This window comes from Chenopodium album, chromosome 22 (genome assembly GCF_948465745.1).
Source record: "Chenopodium album chromosome 22, dcCheAlbu1.1, whole genome shotgun sequence".
In the NCBI taxonomy this organism is placed as follows: domain Eukaryota; kingdom Viridiplantae; phylum Streptophyta; class Magnoliopsida; order Caryophyllales; family Amaranthaceae; genus Chenopodium; species Chenopodium album.
This window is the reverse complement of record NC_137855.1, coordinates 10,049,704-10,073,061: the sequence shown is the minus strand read 5'-3', so window position 1 is coordinate 10,073,061 and position 23,358 is coordinate 10,049,704. Positions and strand designations below refer to the sequence as shown.

At 32.6% G+C, this 23,358-nt stretch overlaps 2 protein-coding genes across 2 annotated transcripts; both read right to left on the bottom strand.

Moving 5' to 3' along the window:
* Positions 1–7,878: 7,878 nt before the first annotated feature.
* On the bottom strand, positions 7,879–8,268 carry LOC145603917 (S-protein homolog 1-like). The gene has a single exon (XM_081659886.1). The coding sequence runs from the start codon at positions 8,266–8,268 to the stop codon at positions 7,879–7,881; it is 390 nt and encodes a 129-aa protein (XP_081516012.1).
* A 3,168-nt stretch (positions 8,269–11,436) lies between these two features.
* Positions 11,437–14,562, bottom strand: LOC145603670 (GDP-mannose 3,5-epimerase 2). The gene is made up of 7 exons (XM_081659620.1): positions 14,409–14,562; positions 13,363–13,773; positions 13,157–13,253; positions 12,934–13,063; positions 12,608–12,740; positions 12,015–12,222; positions 11,437–11,890 (listed from the first exon to the last, which is right to left on the bottom strand). Exons 2-7 carry the CDS (start codon positions 13,770–13,772, stop codon positions 11,735–11,737), a joined length of 1,134 nt encoding a protein of 377 aa, XP_081515746.1. The 5' UTR covers position 13,773; positions 14,409–14,562; the 3' UTR covers positions 11,437–11,734.
* Between the last annotated feature and the right edge of the window lie 8,796 nt (positions 14,563–23,358).

Below are 23,358 nucleotides of genomic sequence, written 5' to 3'. Positions count from 1 at the left end.
TTTAAGTATCTATCTAATCATTCAACATTTGTACATAAATTGCAAATAGAGTTATATCTCTCTAAATCTCCAGTGAATTTGGGGCTTTCTTCCATATGATTAAATAGAACTAAATCTAAAAGTTAAATAGAACATATCACGGTAAAGAGTGAAAAAATTAATAGATGAAAAAAGTTCCATAAAAAAATATATATATATAAATAACAATAATTTTTTTTTAAAAAAAAAAAAAACATCAAAACCATAAAGTGGTGATAAAATTGCTAAGATCACACTCATATGAAAAACAACTATTGTAGTCAATATATTTTAACTTTTATTTTGTGGCAATTAAGGAGAAGGTCCACCCTATGAGGGAGGTTATATAGGGAACCTATCCTACAATGAGGTTGGTGAGATTCGACCTCTGACTTCACGTCTGAAAACTAGAAGACTAGCTAATTGCTTTTCTATTTCAATGTTCATCATCAAAATAGCTATACACAATTTATGATGAAAACGTACGTAACATATTTTGTTGAGCTAGAGTGCAATAAAAGAGACAAAGGAAACAACAAATAAATTTGTAACAAATACCCTTATTAAATTAAGTTTGATTCATAGAGAAACAATTATAAGAGGGGAGGGTTTAATAATCCCAAGTTCCCACACGCTTAGAATATTTAGTTTTAACATTATACAAGTATAACGCACCATCATCTGCTTTCCAAAAACAGTGACGCCCGCCACAACCATCATCGACAAAAATTGGGGTGTCAACAAAAGCTATAAAATTAATATGACCATGGTTTGACTTTGTCAAATTACATTTATATTTTATTTGTTTCAACATAACACTTTCGAATGTCCAATTGAAATTACCACCTTTTGGAATGTTTTGAACTCCAAGATCTTCATATTTATCACCACCCCCGCAATGAGCCATAAGAGTATCATTGCTTAACCCATTATCAATTTGTACCACATAGCGCGCTTTAAGGAAGCTCCAACCCATCACCAAGGGTTGATTAATGCTAATTGAAGTTAATAGTAAGATTAGTAAAAACTTCAACATTTTTTTTTTGGTGTTTGGTATAAACTTTGTAAGAAGCAATATCTCTAGATTGCTTTTCTTTAATTTACTTGTTTTACATGTTTAAAGCTCATTTTTTGTGCTACTTATAGGGGTCAATGAGTTAATAACTATAATTAAAAGCTACGGAAATTGTGTATCGTAGAGGTTTGACTAGTCAATAATGGTTTGCGTTTATTTTTTATGAGTGTAAACTTTTTTTATTCTAAATTTAAGTTTAATAAAAAAAAAATGCACTGGTTAGACACTGATATGATTTGCATGTGTGAAATAAGGACACAAGTCCTTATGGGCTAAGCCTTTTTCTTAGAAACTATAGTCATTTATTTATATTTGTCTTTTTTCTATGTATTTATTGAGTATGAAATCTGTTTAGATTTTATTTTATACATTTTTTTTTATGAAGGCATCTGTTTAGATATTATATTGATGATATATAATGCTTTCAAAAAAAAAAAAAAAACTTTCAAAAATGTAAGATGGACTTTTGCCTTTTTTTTGGAGGAAGATAGACTTTTGCTTGAATCAACCCAATAAATATGTTATTTCATGTAAAAATGTCTTTAGAAAATATAGACAGTAATAAATATTTGTGGAAATGAATGTATCTTTGGTATAAAATTCTCATATATATTCATGTCCATGCATGTTGATTGAAGTCAGTCATCAAACAATTGTTATTGAAAATTCACCACTGCAATTATCGTCTAAAGTGAACAAGTATCCATTTTCATGGCTGATGGACTGACAAAGTAAATTAAGATTCCTAAATTCGATATATATTAGCCAATTTGATGAACATTAGACACCCCCTCAAATAAATCAATTTGAATGGGTTAAACTTACCAGGACTAGCAAAATGTAATGAGCTAAGAGCAAGATTAGCCCTAGGTCTTAAGACTATACATGACATCAGCAAATCACTTTTAAATTGTCTTAAGACAAGACTTCACAAAATTTATGCATTTATGAAGCAAAGTCTTATCAAAGTCTTAATTAAATGGAGTCTTGAAAATTCAAGACCCAACTTAAGACTCAGTTCATACTTTATACACTGTATTTTGTCCATATACGTATTTTAATCTAATGTATTCTAATATTTGCTATTATTTTTATCAACAAATAAATTATAAAAAAATGTAAATTTTTTGGCTATGGTATATGTATATATATATCGATCACAATATTCAAGTTATTTCATTATTATTTATAATTTTATCTATTAGTGGTTTGATATTATTTTTCAAATATGTGCCTATGTAAGATACGTAATTTACGACACCATTGAAAATTATACAAAATAAAAATAGAATGTATATTTGAGTAATCTTAAATAGGTCTGAGGAATGAAGATCTAAATTTAGTTGAATCTTATAGAGTCTTAACATAATTATAAAATATTAAAAATTATTAAAATCTGATGTGGCATGGGAAAAAAATCTTAAGACAAGACAGGGCTAATCTTGCTCTAATAATATTGTTACTATGAGCTAATATGATACTGTTACTACATATGAGCTAATATAATGAGATTTAAATTCAAATTTTTATAAAAAAAAAAATTGTATAAAACGGAAACCAAATAAGATCAAACACTTTTACAATTTTTTTTTTTTAATAGCAAAAATATTTCATTAATTAAAAGTCATACGACATCTACAATAGAGATTCGACGTTAACAAATACATAAGATATTGAATCAAATAGAATTTTCCTTCAAAAAAACTACGATCGTCGAGTAGATCTTGCACTGCGGAGCATCTCCCGCTTATATCGCTGAAAATTACAGCCTTGTTGGAGAGACAATCTAACGATCCTTTGTAGCCGTGAGGATGTCTTCCTTCTGATTCATTTGTCCGTATTCGAAAACTTGATGACTTTTTCACCAACGGAATAATTTCACGACAATCCATTAGATCTGCTACCATGGATTCAAACCTAAGAAATTTCTCCCTCGAAAAGAGGAGATAAACCTTATCTTTCGAAGGAGATCGAAAAACCCTTGTCTTTCGAAGGAGATTGGAAACCCTTTCTTTCGAGGGAGAAAAGTTCCTCTTTTTGAGGAAGCATTATTATAAACCTAAAAAAAACAATAGAGAAACAAGGATTGGGGCTTTCCACCGATTAAAATCGATGGAAGCCCCTTCAAAATTCAACAATGGAGGCTAGGGTTTTGGAGGGAGAAAGGAGGAGAGAGAAGTCAATTAGTTTACTAAGAAAAAAAACACTTTTACAATTAACATGGCTTGGTTTGGTTCAATTTGACATATGATATGATTTGAGTTTTATTTGAAAAAAACCGTACTTTTACAGAATGGTTTGGACTAAGCCCAAAACTGCACTAAATCGGATTGAGTTTATCACCTCTACTTACGTTTGAAAACTATTTAATGTTTACACACCTTCATGAAAACTAAACATTAACTTCAAGATCCCCTATGATTTTTAGGAGTTGAACAAAATCCAAACATTAAATGTCCTAAGTTATTGTTATGATTTTATGTTTTTTTAGTCAATATAAGTAAACATGCTGATATTTTCTTCATCTGCAGATGCCTTACTGCTATAAATTAAGACCTCCATTATAGAGAATCCAAAAGCTAGAGTAAGGAAAGAGAAAGCGGAGAAAGATAGTCTATCTAGCTTTTACCTTTAAAAAAAAAACAAAAACAAAAACAAAATACACACAAACATAAAATTGCAAACATAACAAAGATATGTTGAAATTTTTACTAGCCACTATATTATTCTTGATTCTAGGAATCATAGAGCAACCATATGTGACGGGTAGGGGGATTTACCCAAACCGTTATTGGGTGACAATAGAAAATGAATTAAACGTACAAGTTCTTGATGTTCATTGTAGGGAAACTGCTCCAAAAATGGAAGATCTAGGGCTGCAAAGTATAAAGGAGCATGAAAATTTCAATTGGACATTCGTAGATGAAACATGGACATCAACACATTATGAATGCCATTTGTCATGGGGTCATGGTCATTTAGACTATGAAGCATTTGTTGATACTCCACAATTTGTTGATGGACTTTGTGGGAGTCCTGAATGTACTTGGAAAGCAGATGAAGAAGGACTTGCTTTGTATAATCATAGGAAGAAGAGATATAACCATATGTATAATTGGGTCGTGACTCCTATATAAACTAATCAAAGTTTGTAAGACAATAATTGACATGAATTGAAATAAAGTCTTTCAATATATATGGTATATGAGTATTATATTTTCTCCGTTTTTTTTTATTTGGTTTAAGTTAATTAACATCGTATTTATTATAACCGGGTTTACATCTCTCATATTATCTCCATTTATTTTACTTGCAAAACTTTGCATTTTACTTTATTCACACTCTCTAATTTGACTTTTATAGTTTTATTAGTTGATGATTTATAGTAAAAAAAAATCATATTTATATGAAATAATATGTTTAATTTGTTTTAATACAAATCTTCAAAACACTTGTATTACCTTTTTATATTTTTACTTCAATCAAGATCATCTAATTGTTGTTTTTGATTGTCATTCGTTGGGTAAACTTGTTCCCAATCCGCTCGTTTCATATACCAACTCTATTATGACTCAAATCAATTATTACACGACCTTAATTGAAATTGTCTAAAATAAATTGAACAAAACCTACTTGATAATTATCAGCATCGACCCAACCCGACCCTCCAGCCAAATGAACCCGTTTCAACCCAAAATCATTTCAACTTGACTTGAAACCGAACCATCAACATGATAATGTTATTATACGACCCAATATATGATGAAATTGTTTTGATCATATCAAATCGCAATCAACAAAACAAATGAGGTAACAAGTATTTCAACAATAATTTTATTAAATTTATATTATTTTGATTTTTTTTTTTTTTTTGATTCATTGAGAATAACTTATGGGAGGGTTTAATAATCCCAAGTTCCCGCAATTACATATTGTTTGAACTTAATATTATACAAGTATATTCCATCATCAGCTGCTTTCCAAAAACAGTGCCGTCCACCACAATTATTATCTAAAAAGGGTGCGGTATCAATATAAGCTATGAAATTAATATGACCATGATCAGGCTTTGACAAGTTACAATTATATTGTATTGTCACCTTAAATTGACTTTCGAAGGTCCAATTGAAATTACCACCTTTTGGAATGTTTTGAACGCCAAGATCTTCAAAATGCTTTGCTCCACCCGTGCAATGAACCATTAGAGTATCATCATTGCTTAATTGATTATCTATTTGCACCCAATAACGTGCTTTAAACAATCTCCAACCCATTACTAATGATGCTTGCTCTATGGTAATCAAAGATAATATTATGATTAGTAAAAACTTCAACATTATTTTTAATTTTTATTTGGTGTTGTTATATTTGAATTGAAGCAATATCTCTAGCTTAATTACTTTTCTTTTCTTGTTTTTGTTTCTTTAAATCTCATTTGGGTTATTTATAGTGTTATATGTGTGAATAGGGAATTAGGGATGATGTCAAGCTAAGGAATTTGTGGCTAATTGGTTACTGGATGTTTAATGAGCACGAGCACAACACCCCCCCCCCTATTTTTATTTTTTTTTTTTAAAAAAAAAATTTTAAAATTTTTTTTTCATTTTTTATTATTTTTATTATTTTTTTTTTTGTGTGTGTGGTGAATGGTGATTAGAGTATGTAGTGTTTGGTACTAGGTAAGTATCAATACTCTTCTTTGTTGATATTTATTATTTACTCCAGCGTTCGGAACACTTTGATTGATACACATGTCAATGTGCTACTTTAACCATTAATACTTGTAATTATATACTTCCTCCGTTTTCTTATACTTGTAACAGTTTGACTTTTACACTATTCATGTACTCCACTTTGACTAGCTTTGACGATTTATAGCTAAGAAAAAATATAGTCATGTGTGATCTTGTTAGATTCGTCTCGTTTTATACTATTTTAATATCTAACGTTTATAATTTTTACATATTGCTAATTAAAGATATAAACGATTGTAATAATGCATCGACAAGCGTGAAAAGAGAAGTGTTGCAAGTAATAAAAAACAGAGGAAGTATTAATAAGAAGTATGGAGTATAAAAGTTTGATCTAATAAAAGTATATACATAAAGATTAATACTCCATAAAAATATGTTACATGACAAAGTCAAGTAATGTTTTTATTACGAAATGAAGAGGGTGCGATTAATTTCGGGCTTTGTTGGTGCAAAAAACTTCTTTAGTCATACCCGTCTACTCGTCTAGTACCCACAATGCACTGAATGAGCGATTGGTGCCACGAATTATGGATTGCATGCATAAAAAATGGACAAAAGTCATTATGAGCATAGACTTCTTTATGGACAGTTGGATACTATGTCATTTATCATAAATTACCTTTTTTTATGCATTTATTTAGTACTCGTATGAAATCTGTTAAGATACTATGCTCATTTTTTTTTTTTTTGGAAAACAGATACTATGCTCATAATTATTATTATTATTTTTTTTTTATTTTTTGTTTTTTTGGTGAAGTCATAAATACAAGGTTTTTTATTTATTCATTTATTTATTTGTTATTTTTTTTAATTACTATTTCGAAGTCATAAATACAACATACAAGTCTGAAGCTACAGAAAATGTGTATATCATGAAGTTAGCCCTGATCATGGGGCCATGGGCAGCCCGCCCCAGTTGAGAAATTAAAAATATATTTTTGCCTTTTTATAGCTGTAACACTTCTTTAAAATGGGAATTTTATAATAGTTGTAACATACTATGAAAGGAAGATTTTTATGGTAAAAATTATACTATTATTTTTATTTAAAGCACATGGTCCATTGGATTATGCTCCTAACAACCTTTTAATTCTATTTTAAGTGTATTATATATGTGAGGTCCACTTTTTCCTAAATACCGTGATAAGGTGTGTGTTGCAACTTGCAACTATAAAGAAACGGAGGAACTTTTACGGAATAGGTGAAATATTTTAGTAGGATGTTGAATATTATGTGGGCAAGTTTGTTGCTAATCAATGGTGTGGTTGTAGCTAAAATTGTAACTTGAGAAATATTTGGTGGCACATCTAGCTACAAGGGTTGTAGTCTTGTAGATTTGTACTCGTAGCTAGCACTCTAACGGTTGCGGCTTGCTGATGCTCTAATTAAACTTTTTTTGAGGGGTGATGCTCTAATAACTTGATAACAATAACTAATTACCAAAAATAACTAGTGAGTGATCCTGAGCGTTGTCCCGGATTGCTATTGTTGTAGACGTACAATCGATAATATTTTTAAATGGCTTTCAAAACTACAATTGTCATTGTCAAACCAAAATTGAGTTATTATTTGATATAGTTTTTTTATTTTTCAATTGAACCTTGTGGTTTGCATTTATATTAATATTTTTTTCCATACAAATAACATAGTTGATCTTGGCTTAGATGGTTAAATAATGTTGAGGGTTCAAACCTCCTTATCCATATATTTTTATTAAAACTAATATTAGTTGCTTGGGTGATGTGACATTATGAGATGCTGGGAAGATGACGTAGCGCAACAAAATAGCGACTACATGACACATTGACGTTTTTAGGAATGTCTTTTAATATATTAGTATAGATACAAAGTACTCAGTAATAGCTAAACCAAATTATGGTAACTAATAATTTAAAAAACCATAACTAAAAAATAAATAATACTACTATGTAGTATGAAGTAAATTTTCATTGTTTTCTTGTGAATCAAACAATATTGTAGCAAGCATTAACTTTATTAACTTTATTTTGATTATTCAATATTCATAACATCCTACTTATAGTTATAGGAGAACTTATCCCAAGTTTCCACGAGAATGTATTTCTTTTTCTGAATATGATACAAGTAAATTCCATCATCAGCTGCTTTCCAAAAACAATGACGCCCACCACAACGTTTATCTATAAACTTTCTCTCATCATAGAAAGCTATAATTTCCTTACGACCATGATTAGGCCATGTCAAATTACAACAATATTGTAATTGCATCCAAAAATGACTTCTAAATGTCCAATTGAAATTACCACCAATTGGAACTTTTACAAGCCCTAGATCTTCATGGTGAACACTAGTATTACCTTTACAATGAACATCAAGAGCATCATTTCTCAATGCATTCTCTATTTTCACCCAATAACGTGCTTTAATCAAACTAAAACCCATCACTAAGGGTTGTTCGATTGTAATTAAAGATAATATTAGGATTAATAGAAACTTCAACATCTTTCTTTTTGGTGTAATTATTTATGAAACAATATCTAGCTTTTTTTTTTTTCTAGTCCCAAATTTTGTGTTATTTATAGTGGTTTTAGATTGAGAGTAGCTAAGGAACAAGTGAATATTATAAAGTGTGAAGTAGTCGTTTGATACAAAAAACCTTTCGTACGCAAGAAATCTATTTGGATTTTGGATATCAAGTTCATAAATGCGAGCAAGGAAAATTAAATGTGGATACTTCAAAATCTTATTTTAATTATGAACAATTTGTTTAACATGTGTACTCCATACATGACATGTTAAGATACAAAAATAAATTATTATTATTTTTATATTATAAAAAAGGAGTTAATTCACAATTAAGAGGTTGTGTTATCAAACCCCACTACATGCAATCTGACCCCCACACCCCCACCAGTCCCAAATAGGGATGGCAACGGGGCGGACTCAGAGCGGATTATGCTAAATGTGACTTCGACCCTATAGGAAGTCAAAGGCTAAATCCGACTCCAACTTCGACATTCGATTCCAAGACTCCGACTCCGACTTTAATATCCGATCTACGATGACTCCGATCCGACCCAACTCTAAGGTTTTTTTCGTTATTCAATAGATTTTGAGAAATTGGGATATTTGGGCCTTTACAACCCACACCCAATGCCAGCATGACCCACACCAAAATTCACAATCTATCGGAGTCGAAGTCGGATAATCCGTCAGGGTTGGACATTTGTCGGAGTCGGATTTTTTATAGGATCTGACTTCGACCCTCCTCCGACTCGGAGTCGGATTATTGTAACGAAGTCGAACTCAGATTACTTTTTTCTCGGACTCGGAGCGGATTTTTTTTACCTCGGATCGTGGCGGAGTAGGGTCGGAACCGGACTGGATTGTCACAAAAGTCCCAAAAGACCTAGCTCGCTAACCTGAGTCGGATTGACTTTTTTTAAAAAAAAAAAAATTACTTGCTTCAAAAAAAAAATTACTCCATTTAAATTGTAAATAAGGAGTGATGAACCTTAGAGAGAAATTATAATCATCACTAGAACACTCATAGGTCATTATAAATAATGATGAACTTTTATAATTTCTCTTTAAGGTTATTAGAAAAGAAAAAAAAAACTACAAAATCTTTCAAGTCTTGATGTGCATTCATGGACAGACATTGGAGAATCCTTATTATAAATCACCTTTCCTTTGTCCCAATTTTAAGTATATGTATTTCCAATAGACCAGGGTGTTCCAAAATCAAGTGCTTATTGCAAAATCTTACACAATTTATTAAAGTAAACATTTTTTTTTTACTAATACACACTTTTGGGTAAAAATACTGAACCAGACTGCAATTAAAATATGTTTATAAAAATTCAAAAAAAAAAAAAAAAACATATGTTTATAAGGGTAAAGTTGTTCAATATTTCATATGATAAAAATGGAAGATTCCAAAAGAGCACAATTTTTGATGGAGATGCTCATATGCTTATTGTAAGAAAAACTTCCCTTGTTCTTAATTTTGAGTTATATGCCCATGACTTGCACTAAAACACCTTCTATATTCTCCAACGATATGGTAAATTCAACCATATCGGCATGGCATCAAAGAAGAGTTTGATACATGAAAATTGAGGATAGAAATGAGAGTTTTACCATATCGGCTTCAAAGAAGAATGTGGTACATGGAAGAAATTGAGGATAGAAATGAGAGTGTTAATCTCATTGTAGAACAATCTCATGTTTGTTACGAGAGAATATAATTATGAAGGGAAATTGCCAGAGGGGATTAGGAATAAAGGTCTTATATTCCTATAAAAAATTGCATTAGAATAGTTAATAGAATTATAAGGGGAAAGGGCCAAAGAGGATTAGGAATAATGGTCTTAGATTCCTATTAAAATAAAATATGCGGTGATTGGTGTAAGACCCCGTTCACTTCACCTTTAAAAAATTAATATTAAGTAAAAAATAATTTCAGTTCAGTTAAATAAATTCAATTCAGTAAAATTTATTTCAATTCAGTAAAAAGAAATTCAGTTTAGTAAAATTCAGTTTTCTTGAAGAAGAATTATAATAGAAAATCAGTAAATATTATTTCAGTTCAGCAAAAATTAAGTAATGTGAATAGGGCCTAACAAGTAACAAGACAAGAATTGTGAGAGCAAAATGACAAAGGTGTTTCCTAATCTATACTAATCTATTAAAAGGCGCTTCTAAAAACGTCTCTACGCCACGTAGAATCCTTCACTATGCCACGTCACTAACTCAACTCCTTATTATGACACGTCAGCTACCCCATTCCTCAATAGACCTCTTGGAAGAGAGATTATTGTCTAACCATCTAGGCTAATAGCTAATTATGTTTTAATGTTGCACACTAAATAATATAATACTATAAAAGTATTGAAGCTGCACAACTATAAAAGTAATATCCCGAAGCAACGCCCGGGCTACTCACTAGTTTTTTAAATAAAAAAGAGAGAATGCTAATTTTTTTTTTTTTTTTTTTTTTTTTAAGATATTTATCCCAATCAACTATCAGTAATTCTAAATTTCTAATTCTCAAACTCTCATTCGCATGCACCAAATTTCCTCTAAAGGAACTAAAAAATCTTGAAATAATTTAGTCGGCCCTACACCAAATGCACACGATAAGAATGAACTCATAATCATAAACACATCATACCTCCAACCAACAAGTTGTAACGGTATATTCTTCTCCAAATTACACAATTTCCTTCAAACACGATCTCACTTGGTCAACCATTGCTAACATTGAAGTCTAGTGGATGTGGGGCTTCCACATGATTATAAAGGGACCAAACTAAAAAGTTAATAACATGACAAAGATGTCCTATTCTTGTCACAAAAGTACCAAATAATGAGTTGGTATTGTGATCCTTTCATTAGCACTTTACCAGCATATTCCCATTCAATCGGTGTCACCACGAGGCCAACCCGTCACAGTTGATCAACGGCTTCGAATTTTCGAAAACTCAGCAATGGCGCCAATTTTAGCCTTCCACGGCCACCATTAAGCTTGCGCTGAGCAATCACAAATTACCTTACATTGAACAATAACCTTATCCAAAACTAAGGATGTCGATAAGAACTTGAAAATTGTAATATGTAAGAGTTGACAATCGACATTTTCAATAATAATGCTCTTCTACAACACTCTTGATATTGGTTTTACACTCTTATAAGTAATGCTACTCAACTTATGATGAACATAATACAGAGTATTGTTGCTGCATTAATATGCCATATTTTTGTCAAGATGAACAATTTATAAAAACAGTTACTAAAATCACTTCTAAGCATAGCAAAAAAGGCATATGACTATCTATAAAGCAGAGGCGAAGCCCATATACGATCTAAAACAGTTGACGGCTTCTCTGCTCACAAAAAAATTGCATCACTCCTTGCCATCAGCAGCGCGTAGAGAGCCTAGCTGAACTGGAGCTTGGGTGGTCACCACCTTTGATGACCCATAAACTGACAGGTCCACACCTTTAGTCTTTTCTTTTTCGATCTCTTCCTTGATCCATTTGTATGTTATCCTTAGCCCATCCTATAAGAACATGGAATGAGAGGATCAGGTATGGTCTGAGCCTTCCAATGGCCACAGATAACGATAGAATTCCAAAATAACCAATCACAATGATAAGCTTCTGAGTGAAAGTCATGAAATTTACCTTTAACCTCATGGTTGGAGACCAGCCAAGCTTTTCTTTAATCAGAGTGTTATCAGAGTTACGACCACGGACACCCTCTGGGCCAGGAATATGCTGGATTGGAAGTTTCCTATCCTCAAAGCTCAAAACTATCTCAGCCATCTCATTCATGCTAACCATCTCATCACTTCCAATATTCACTGGCTCTCGGAAGTCTGACTTGGTCAATCTATAATGAATTTACAAAGTTCAGTACACGTAATACTGCACAGACACATAAAGGTAATAAAAGCAGGAACAAGTTAATTATGTGCAGCTTAGAATTCTACCTAACTTAGCCAGCTACAGCACAAATTTACATATTCAGCCACTTTCAACTTGTGTTCTTTGGCAATTGAAAGTTGAAACAAACGAAAGCAACATCTATGACAAAACCAAAAATATTTTGCAGGAAAAAATAATCTGAAAAACCCATCCAAAACACAATTCTGAAAGATTTTACCAGCATATTCGTAGAAGTCAACCACATTAACAACCTAATAGACTACTACAACGACTCAGCCATGTCTTAAAAGTTCAATATTATATGGAACACTCGATTAGTAAGCACTCACCTAAGTACACCTTCCACACATTCATCAATGAAGGTGAAGGATCGAGTCTGCAACCCATCCCCCCACATCTCAAACTTGTCAGTAGAAGTGATAGCCTTCCTGCAAAAAGCAGCTGGAGCCTTCTCCCGACCACCTACACATGATTGAAAAATAAGGCAAGAGACATTATAGAGCATTATTGTGTAATGTTTGATGATGAAATAGTAATTCCTTAGAGTTTATTACACTCTCCATTCCGAAGAGCAAATAGCATGTTTGTTCATTCTAAATGTAACTAGGCCGACATTAAACATACCAAATAGGAGGCCTTAATTATATGGTATTACCTTTCCAGGTGCCAAATGGACCATAAATGTTGTGGAACCTTCCAACTCGGCATTCAATTCCAAAATCGTTGGTGTAATGCTTGCACAACTCCTCGGTAGCAAGTTTTTCCAAACCATACGCATCTTGTGGCTGATACAGAATATACAAAAAAGAAAAGATTATACACATAGCCAAGTGTTTAATCAGGCAAAATTTTATGAACAAATATCCCAAGAGCCTTACCTCTGCGGGCCAAGCATCAGACTCTTTGAGACTAACACAGTCAGTTTCCAACTGCTTGAATTCAGGGTAGATACACGCACTTGAGGCATAAAAGAACCTGCACCAAGTTTTCAAAAGTAAAATCATGCGAAAACCCCATAAACATCAGAAACAGCTAACAGGAAGAATCATAAGGTTCAATTATGGTTAATGTATCAGAATCAAACCTTTTAACACCACTGATCCTGGCTGCCTCAAGCATATTGAAACTGATCATAGTATTGTTATACATAATAACAGAATGATTAGATTGAATAAAACCCATGCCACCCATATCAGCAGCAAGGTTAAACACATGATCAACATCTTTCGTAACCTTAAGACAATTGTCCATCACCCTAAGATCAACAAGATGAAATTCGTTACAAAACATGTCCTCGGTCATGTGCTCATTCTTCTTCCAGTCCGAAGCTATGACATAGTGCCCTTCACGCTTCAAACGCCGGGCAATGTGGGATCCAATAAAACCACCAGCTCCAGTGACCGAAATTCTCAACTTCTCCGATGGCCAGTACGGCTCCCTCTCAAGCTTGTCATAGGTGTAAGCACCATAGTCATTTCCATCATTACTCCCCATTCTGTTAAAACATTTTTATCAGCCAAATTGCATGATTCAGAACTCAATTTAATTCACTTTCACCCTATCATTCCATTATAGTACAAAATAATATACATTACAATTCCATCTAATATGATTAAGACATTAACAATTATAACAGCAATATAATTTGAAATTGAAATAAAAAAAATTAAGCCAACAAGACAATCATATGTCAAACAATTTGCTAATACTAGTTCTAATAATAAAATTAATAAAGTATAAATTACGGCAAATCTACCTAGTAAGCATATATAAAGACGACACATTCCAAGACTATATTTTAAATATTATATCAATATTTTACTGAAACGCTCTAGATCTAACCGACACCCCCATGAAATATAAATCATAATACAGCTAAAATTCATCATAAAACACATAATTCAGCAAATAAATCAAAGACATGCGCAAAAATTAATGAAAAAAATCATCCTATAATACCCAATTCAACAAAAAGACAAACCCAATTACATAAATCAAAAAAGGCAAAAAAAAACAGCCTAAAAATCATACTTTAAGTCCAAATTCAACAAACCCAGAAACAGAGAAAGACTAAATTCAATCAAAACTGAAATTATGAAATAAAAATCGAAAACCCAGATAGATTATTACCTGATTGGGTGGAAATTGGAAGCGTATAATGAAGGGTAGATGAGAGAGAGTGTGAGATGATAATGAAAAGGAGTCGAAAGGCAGGGAAATGAAGAGAGGAGAAGAGAAGAGGTGAATATAAATAGGCTAAAGAGTGGTGAAGAACCGCAGAGCGATGACCACTCAATTCTCTCTCTAACTTTCTCTCTCCATCATTATCAAAACCAATGTTATGTCATCTTCTTCTCGTTTTACCAAGTTGGAAAATTTGATTTTCCCAAGATTTTGGGTTCATTTGGCCAATTGAGGACTATAGGCTAGCTATTCGAAATCAAACCTTTTTTTTTTTATTGTTGTGTTCACATTTGATTAGACACCTAACACCTAGATTGTACAAGATCGGGTACTGACACGACTACGGGTACGAAACGGATTCGCAAAAACGAGCGTACGGAATGTTAAAATTTACATAATAAATTTTTTAAAAAATTGACCATATACTCTGTAGTTGTTATTCCGTCCGTTCATTATATCATATTGTATTATATAAACATTGAGATTTACATGAAGGCTCTCCTATTATTTAATAATTACCTTATTTATCTTAGTTTACTTCAATTTTTTTTTATCAAAAAAAGATTGAGCATCCCATATCATAGTAGGATATGGTCCGAGAAGTATCGTCGTGCGTCCCACGAGTGTCGATGTCCGACACGGACGCGATAGTTGGATGAAGAGTCCATGCATCCTAGCGGCTAACACATCTTGCTTTTGTTGTGATTGCATCTGCATGTGATTAATGTGAATATATAGTCATTGGTCATGATCATTGTTTAGCTATTCTGCTTCGTTGAAATTTATCTGTCCTGCTCAGAAACTCAAAAGAACAAGGCCTAAGTGTGTTTTGTGTATATGCAAGTTGTGTCTAGATTTTAGAACGGACTATGAATAAGCCCTATCGTGTTTGGCTAGTATCGACATTAATAAAAAAAGCTCGTGCATAATCTAACCCACATGTTTTATCGAATTGAGTGGTGACGTGTCAGTGGACCCTGATAGTCATTTTTAATATATTTTATAAAGTAGGTTAGCATGTTGGTTCGTCTATTATGCTCGTGTTGGGCTTGTGCCAATTTTTTACAAAAGATATTCATGCACAAGCACAACTTATGGCACAACCTATGGCAGTCTCATGTTATGCCAGGCTTGTGGTGTGTTTGTGTAGGGTCAAGCCATATCTATGTTATGCGCCACGTATGCAAACTCGAGCCATACCTAACTTTTTTTGGTGAAGAAGAGGAAGCCATACCTAACTTTAACCTTGAATAACTAAAGATTTATTCAACGAAGGCTTATTAAGAGTCTTGTATATCTTGTTCGAGGGGGATAAGAGTAAAGGGAAGGATGCATCATCCTTTGTCTAATAGAGGGAAAATGAGGTAATTGGAAAGATTCATTTTCCTTCCCCTTTTAATAAACCAAATCCCTCCATTAATTTGGAGAGATTTGGAAAGAAAATGGAAGTTCACATCTTCCCTCCCTCTTTCTCCTTCCCTTCCCTTTCTCTTTACTATTGTAACCCAAACATAGTTAAGGATTGCTCCATTAGAATTTTCACGTTATTCAAAATACATCTTAAATCTAATTATGTGACCAAAAGAGCCCGTATCGTACAATGATACAAAAATGAAAGTAATAGTTTAAACAACATTACTATAAGAAAACAAGATATCGCTATAAATCAATTGTCATGTCAAAAATGAGTAGAATACAGTCAGCATTCAGCGAGAACATAAACTAGAGCTTTGAATATTAAATTTAACTTCTAAGTCCTAAGTACTTAATTAAATCTAATTATGTGACCAAAAGAGCTCGTATCGTTTAGTGATACAAAAATGAAAGTATGAATTTGGGAACAATTTAAACATTCTTGGTATAAGAAAACAAGATATTGCTATAAATCAAATGTCATGTCATAAATGAGTAGAATACGGTTAGCACTTAGCGAGAATATAAACTAGAGCTTTGAATATTAAATTTAACTCCTACTTCCTAAATATGAAACAAAGTTTATGTTATTGTAGGGAATATTTCAAGCATTATGATCCCAAACTTGAACCCCACTGTGATCATACACTAAAGTACGGTGGCGTTCCAAAGGGAAAGAAAAGAGAGCAAAAGAGTCGCCAACAAGTTTTAGGAACTTGTAAACCCAAAAGACAATCCAAAAGGACCATCAACTCCATAAGGTCTTGAACCAAATAGGGTCTGGGGATGAGGGTACGAATCCAATCTACAAAAGAAAGGACCCGCCCTATAAAATAGGCCTCTACTTTGTTCTGCTCGTATTCATATGCGCTTTCGAATAACATACAAACATTATATTAAACCTAACATGTTTATCTATGTTGGTTGAATATTAATGCACAAATAAAACTATTATTGGCGATCACTTGAGTTAAAATCACATTAGCCTAAACCAAATTAACAATTATCTTATTAAGCGTGATTTCAAGTACAAATTCCCTTTAACAATCATAAAAGGTGTGATCAAGCAATAACAATATAAAATAAAATCAAGCAACATAATAAATCAATAAATAATAATCATAATAACAATCATGTTAATAATAAAGCTTAAATATAATAGCAAGATCCTAGACATGATACTGACAAGATTAATAACAAATTCTAGCATGTCACTAAACAATAAAGATCAAAGCTTTAAACCCAACATGGCACTAACATGACATTAGAAAATAGTAAGGCACCCTAAACATGATACTAGAAAGCATAAAATAACATCCTAACATGATACTAGGAATCAAAAAACATCCTAACATGACACTAGGAATCATAAAACAATAATAAGCATGCAATCTACATTGTTAATAAAATTGGGAGTAAGCTAATCTATTTACTTTGAAGCCTCGTATCACTTTCTAATAACAAAATACACAAGTTAGTAAACTTCAATGAAAATCAATAAAGAATAATTAAATAATTAAATTAGAATCAAATTAAATAAAGTTTTGACTAGTTTTGGACCAAACCTTCAGAAAATATTAAACCTTGCACGTCTAGGGCTAAGGCAACTTCGAATTTGGCTAAGTGATTCTAAGTCTCGTGAATGCGGAATATTGTGTGTAAAAAGCTAGTTTAGAAAGAGAGGGAGAAAGAAAGCATATATTGATTAGAGAGAGAATAGAGAGAATTAAGGAAGAATTGATGAGAATTGATGATTGATGAGAATTGATGATTCTGAAAATAGGGATTCAGACCCTTTTTATAATGAAAATAGTCCGAAAAAACATAGAATCTAATAAGGAATAAAACTACACGCTGTCGCCAGGAATCGACTCTGTCGCGACGCGACAAGGTCCGTCGCGTGGCGACAGACTTGTCGTTTGGCGACAACCTGTATTAGCGCGTTTTCTTCACGCGGAATCCGATCTTTAATCAACTTGATCTACGGAATCCGTACAGAAGATAAAATACGTATTTTTAAGATAATAAAATAATATTATAATGTTTTACTCCAAATAAAAGTCTATTTTAAAATAAATAATTATTAAATCTAATACTATTAGAATTAAAAAGAATCTTCTAGAAACTTCCAGAAAATTATAATTAATCCTATTAATTTTAGGAATAATAATTAACATTGGGCTCTCCTCTAGATCATTGGGCCGTATTTAAATAATTAACCGGGCCCAGTTTAGTATATTGGCCATAACTTCCTCAATATTCATCGGAATTGGGCTTATAATATATCGTTGGAAAGGTCTTTTCGAGCCCCATCCAACTACACTATTATTGGACCTTAATTATGGACCAAACTAAACTGGTTTGGCTATTTTCAAATAAATAGAGTTATTTTCAAAACAGAGAGAAGAGAATTTTAATAAAACTAAACCGCAACACTTGACTTTCAACCACTTTCACCTAATTCGATAATGGTTCGACGTGAAAGGCATTCATCACTGGATTTGGTTTTGGGGAGACACAAATGGGTGTCTACAGTTACTAATCGATTTATTTCAAAAAAAAAAAGTTATTAATGTACAAACAAAATTCAAGCTTGTACACGAGCTTTTGAGCTAAACCAATCAAATATAGTTCAGGCTTGGCTCGTTAATTTATCCAACCAAACTAGAGTTCGAGTTGAACCCACCCAAGCCGAGCCTATACCGAGCTTTGACCAAGCCGGGTATATATCTAGTAGTTCATGAGCAGACTCAGCTCGTGAACACCCTTAAATGTAATACGTTTAGGGCGTGTTTGACTTTGTTTTTCATTTTTAATTTTATGTTTTTTAAAGCATTAAACCAATAAACAAAACACGAAAAAAATTGTTTTCACTTAACTGCTTTTAGTTTTCAAAATTATCAAAAATATTTTAATAAGCTTGGTTAATTTTTGAATAACAACATTCGTACTTGATAATCTATTTTCCACATCCACCCAGTATTGCGCGGGCACAAAGCTCCAACCCATTATAATTGATAGATTTAGGACTCTTATACATAATATAAAGACTAGTAAATATTTCAACATTGTTGTTGGATGTAAAATAGTTTAAAATTTTTTGAGAGGTATTTATAGTATGTATTTTGTTTATCAGAAGTTTTGGTAATGGTATCAAACTATCAATTAAGGTTGGTAGTATTTATATATGTATTATGTAATAGTAAGAAAAACCTTAAGAAGGAAGGAACACATAAATATATTCAATTATGAATATATTGATGCATTAAAGATTTCAAAAAATAAATAAATAAATAAATAAATAATATTGATGCATTAAAGACTTATGGTAGCTAATTTGGAAGGAAATCATACTATTATGGTAGGTAATCACGATCACATACTAGAATCACGATTCCTTATCAAAATTTGTCACCTTTAATTTCTTTTGCCCCAATAATTATGATAGTTGGCTTTCAATCTGTTGGGGGCACATTGAAATTGAGGCTCATGAGACTAGATTGTGATTGGTATAAAAAAAATACTTTTTGTTAGCGAGATTGTAATTCATGTGAGAAAAGAGAGAAAAATTAGTGAGAACCACATTGTTTGTGGCATACGGAGTTTATACCCTACCATTGAAATTCTCTTAAGCATATTAATTTCATGTTAAATTGTTTTAATTATTTGCTATTAGAACATAAATCGAGCGGGATGTAATTTGATTGTAAATTTGTAATAGTTCAACAATATTGGTTTTATTCATTAAGCAGTTTTAATTTCGATATCAAAGGCTAATTTCAATAGGATTTCATATCTAGTAAATGCGAGAACCTGATAGATCTATTTATATGATTAATAGTTGCGAGAGTCTTTAATCTGATTAATTTCAATATTAATTATTGATCATTATTATCCTGAAATTTTAATTATTGACGAACCTATTTCCTAAGCATTTTTATTATTGATTATTTCCTTTAGTTTATTTCATACAAACCCTACACATTTCTTGATAATTTAGATTATAGAACATTGTTTCCCTATGGATTTGACCCTAAACTTTTTATTAGGTGCTACGACTTTTGCCTCTTAGTTCTAGATCGAGATTAAGTCATAGTATATGCTTTTGGTTAATGTTACGTTGCATCGGGTTCGATTTAGGTCATGGTTCACTAGTTTCATATAGAGATTATCATATGTAGCCCGACCTGATTTTGGGCGGGTTTTGGACAACCTTTTTCAACCCAACCCGATTTTTCAAAAAAAAAAGGGCGAGCTTGGGAAGACATTTTAAAGCGAATTTATTTTATTTTATATGGCTCGGCCTGAAAAATGTGCACGTCCTGGCCATTTGGCGGGTTTGGGCACAATCTTTTTGTCCTAAAGTTTAGCCCGGCCCGGCCTGGGAATTAGGCAGATAATTGAGGCATTGGTCCGGCCTGACCTGCTCGATGATCACATCTAGTTTCATCCACTATTAGGTGCATGCCAATAAATTTAGATCACTACCAATTCAAATTTGGTTTTTGAATTGGGTCCATCTCTTACTACAATAGCTTTAAGGTAAAATAATACTGCGTATACTAACTTTGCTTTAATGAGAATAGAGTAGAAATAAGCTAAATAGATACAATAAGCGTAAATAAAAAACGAGGAGAAACAAGATTAAGAGATAGTATACTTGGAAAAATACACTTTATGAATACCAAAGTTTTCCAATTAATCTTAATAATCCTATTAAACTACCGATTATTTTGCAATAATCGCAACTTTCACCTCTGTTTTCTTTTAGCAATCCCAAAATGATCAACAAAAGTCAAAAAACTTTTAATCCAAAAAAATTAAAAAAAAAATTAATTTTTTTTAAAAAAATTAGAAAAAATTAAACTCAGCAAGCCATCTAGCCCTAACCACCACCTCTTACCCTCTACCGCACAACCTCACTCCCCCAAACCATCCCCTTCCCCGACCATCCAATAAAAAATGACCCCTTCCCCATCCCTACCACTAAAGCTGGCCAAAACTCCAAACCCTTACCCTTGAAATCACCCTCACCCCCATGTTTCATTTTGGGGGTGTTCGTATTTGTGATCGTCGGGTTTGTGTGGGGAGGCGATGTTGTCAATGTCGTCTTTGGTGTTGAGGAAGATGAGATCTTCGTTGAGGTCGTCGGAGTCAGTGGTGGTGGCGGTGGTTAGTGAGCAGATTAGAGAGAGAGGAAGAGAAGGGAGGTGAGGAAGAGGGTGACTGTAAACACCCAAATATGTCTCCCCAAAACCAACACCAGTGATGAATATCTTTCACGTCATTTGATTATCGAACGAAGTGAAAATGTGAAAAGTCTAATGATGATGCGATTGTTTTTATTAAATCCTTCTTGTTGTTTTCGAAAATCTACTCTATTTTATAGAAATAGCCAGTCCAATTTAGTTTGGTCCATGATAAGGGTCCAATAATAGTGTAGATGGATTGGGCTCGAAATGAACTTTCCAATGATATAAAATAATCTCAATTTCGATGAATAATGAGGAAGTAATGGCTAAAATACTAAGTTGGGCCCGAAATGGTTTTTATATGCGGCCCAATGATCTAGAGAAGAGCCTATTATTCATTATCATTCCTAAAGCTATTAGGATTGACTTTAATCTTCTAGAATAATCTGGAAGGTTCTTTTAAATTCTAATGGAATTAGGATTGATAATTATATTTTAATTAAATAAAGAGTTTTATTTGGAATAACACAAGTATTTTTTTTTGATAAATCTATCTGATCTTAAAACTGTTGAACGCGGAGTCTAATTACTTAATTATATTAGGAAAAGGATTCCGTACAAAAGCGCGTTTTGTCTTTTAATCAGCGCCAGATGACAGGCTCTGCCGCCTCTGTCGTCGCACAGCGACAGCTCTGTGACAGAACCAATTTTATTCCTATTCGAATTCTAACTCTTTTCTACCGATTTTCAGACTATTTCTCTATAAATAGGGTCATATCTCCCCTTTTTCAAATCATCAACAAGCTTTATCCACAACCATCAATTCTTTATCTTCTCTCTCTTTAAGCAATAGCTTATTCTTTCTCCCTCTTGCTTTCTAAACTAGCTTTTTCACAAACACCATACCGCACTTATTTGTTCTAGACACACCTATCCAAGTTCAAAGTTGCCTTCGCCCTAGGCGTGAAAGGTTGATATTTTATGAGGGTTTGGACCCCAAAACCAGTTTCTAAACTCTTTACTTATTTTATATAATTCTTTGATTTAATATTTTATTGAAATTTTTGTTAACGCATGTATTTTGTTATTAGAAACAGGTACGAGGCATCAAAGTGAGTAATTTTATTACTCTATTCTTGTAGAAAGCTTACTTAGATTATATTAATTCCTAGTATCATGTTAGTATTTTTTTTTTTATATTGTTTTCTAGTATCATGTTTAATTAGGGTGCTTCTTATTCTTTCTAATATCATCTTAGTACCATGTTAGGGCTAAAGATTTAATCTTTAATGTTTAGAGACATGGTAGGGTTTGTTATTAATCTTGTTAGTATAATGTTTTGGATCTTGCTTATATTACTAAGCTTTATTGAGATTATGTTATTTTGATTGTTGTGTTTATGATTTATATCATGTTGCTTGATGTATATTATTGTTATTGCTTAGCTTGATCACGCCTTTTTTTTGCAGGTTTAAAGGGAATTTATACTTGAAATCACGCCTAATAAGATAATTAATTAATAATTTAGTTTAGCTAGGCTAACATGATTTTAACTCAAGTGATCGCCAATAATAGTTTTATTTGTGAATTAATATTCAACCAACATAGATTAACAGGTTTAAGGTTAACCTAATGATTGTATGTTAGTCAGAAAGCGAACATGAACACGAGAAGAATAAAGTGGAAGCCTATTTTATAAGGTAGGTTATTTCTCTTTTAGATTGGATTCGTACCTTCATACCTGAATATCCAGTCATGGTTCCAGAACACTATGGAGTTAGTGATCTCAGCTCATGGATCGTGAAGGGGTGTAACCCTCACCCTGTGAACGGTTTACAAGTTCCTAAAACTTGTGGGCGACTCTTTTGCTCTTGTTTCTTTCCCTTTGGACGCCACCATTCTTAACTGTATGATCATAGTGGGGTTCAAGTTTGGGATGCTTGAAATATTCCATGCAGTGAGGAAAAGTGGTTTAGAGGGGTTGCGGGCTTGCAAGAAAGGGTGGCTATAGGGGTCGATTATGGATCAAGGCGGAGGAGAAAGGGGGTGGTTACCGGTGGCTTTAGGAAGGAGCAAATGGCGCTTGGGAAGGTGGAAGGTATTCCGATGGTCGAATCTGGGTAAAAAGGGTGGATGTTGTTTATTTTTTTTTATTTGGTTTTTATTTATTTAAACACAATGCGAGTCATGGCAGTTTGCATTATTAAAAAGAAATCATAACTTTTTTAGCAGGTAACCGGTTTTCGGGATTGCAGAATAATCGATAGTTGAGATTATTCAAAGTAAATTGG

Excerpts from the sequence above, each read along its gene's own strand:
- LOC145603670 (XM_081659620.1), bottom strand. The coding sequence starts at position 13,772 with ATGGGGAGTAATGATGGAAATGACTATGGTGCTTACACCTATGACAAG. Across the intron at positions 13,064-13,156 it reads CTGATGCTTGGCCCGCAGAG|CCACAAGATGCGTATGGTTT; the intron begins GTAAGGCTCTTG and ends ATTCTGTATCAG. Across the intron at positions 12,223-12,607 it reads TGTGTGGAAGGTGTACTTAG|ATTGACCAAGTCAGACTTCC; the intron begins GTGAGTGCTTAC and ends AATTCATTATAG.
- LOC145603917 (XM_081659886.1), bottom strand. The coding sequence starts at position 8,268 with ATGGGTTTTAGTTTGATTAAAGCACGTTATTGGGTGAAAATAGAGAAT.